Genomic DNA, 969 nt, shown 5'->3' on the forward strand with positions numbered 1-969 from the left:
GGAGTCCTTTCTCTTCTTTCCCAGGGTCCTGGAAAGGGGGGGAAGGGGGGGGCAGAGCCCTGTCACCTCCTGGACCTGGCACAGGGATGATGCTGGCCGTGCCCAGCCAGGCCATGGCTGGTTTTGGGGGGCCAGTAGCCCCATTTGAACCCCGTCCTGCTCACGGGCAGGCAGGGGAAGGAGGGGTCCCCGTGGGCATGGCCACCAGAGAGTGCCCAGGAACAGCACTGTGCCACCACCACCTTTCCAAGGGGCACAGGGGGCATTTTCACACCCAAAACCCACTCTTGGGGGGTCTTCTCATGGCTGTTACCCCCCCAGCGTGTTCCCAGCAGAGCATTGCATCCCATCCCACCGCCCCCACTGGTGTCCCCACATCCCGTGGTGGCCTGGAGTTGCTCATGGGGTTGGTTTCTTCAGCCGTGGCAGGACCACCCCTGTCCCATCTCGCAGGTTCCTCGGGGAACCTGCTCCCACCGGGGCTGCTGTGCTCCACGGGGAGCTGCAGGGGCATCGCCAGGCACTGGGTGAACTGGGAGGGACTGGAGCAGGAGCAGGGATGGACCCCAGAGCCCCAGCTCCTGGTTGCAGGGCTGGACTCGGGGCTGGGGGCAGCAGGGAAGGAACGGGGACGTGCCACCCTGTGCCACCACTCTGGGCCGAGAAGCAGGCGGTGGAGAGGCAGGACACGTCCTCTTGTCCCCTCCCCAGGTCTGTGGGGATCCTGGGCACAGTTTGGGGACAGGGCTTGGGGCAGTGTGTCCTCAAGAGCCACCTAAAATGAGGCACCTTCCCCTCCTGCGCTGCAGCCGCTTCGTGCCTCAGTTTCCCCTCTGGGACCGGGGAGGTCCAGAGCCACGGGAGATGGTCCAGGGGAGGGGGGGCTGTGTGGCAATCTCGGTTCCTCTTCCCCCCACCCCCAAAAAGGGAGGTTGTGGCACTGTGGCCAGAGCCACGGGGGGCACAGGG

General features: G+C 65.7%; 1 protein-coding gene across 1 annotated transcript in view; it reads right to left on the reverse strand.

The window, feature by feature from the left end:
- LOC106898494 (digestive cysteine proteinase 1-like) overlaps positions 1-514 on the reverse strand; it is a 15,135-nt gene extending 14,621 nt beyond the window's left edge. Inside the window, exon 1 of the mRNA XM_014959771.1 lies at positions 377-514. Within this exon, the coding sequence (XP_014815257.1) occupies positions 377-514 (138 nt within the window). The remainder of the gene's footprint in view (positions 1-376) is intronic.
- Between the last annotated feature and the right edge of the window lie 455 nt (positions 515-969).

This window comes from Calidris pugnax, unplaced genomic scaffold (assembly GCF_001431845.1).
Source record: "Calidris pugnax isolate Ruff unplaced genomic scaffold, ASM143184v1 scaffold402, whole genome shotgun sequence".
Classification (NCBI taxonomy): Eukaryota; Metazoa; Chordata; class Aves; order Charadriiformes; family Scolopacidae; genus Calidris; species Calidris pugnax.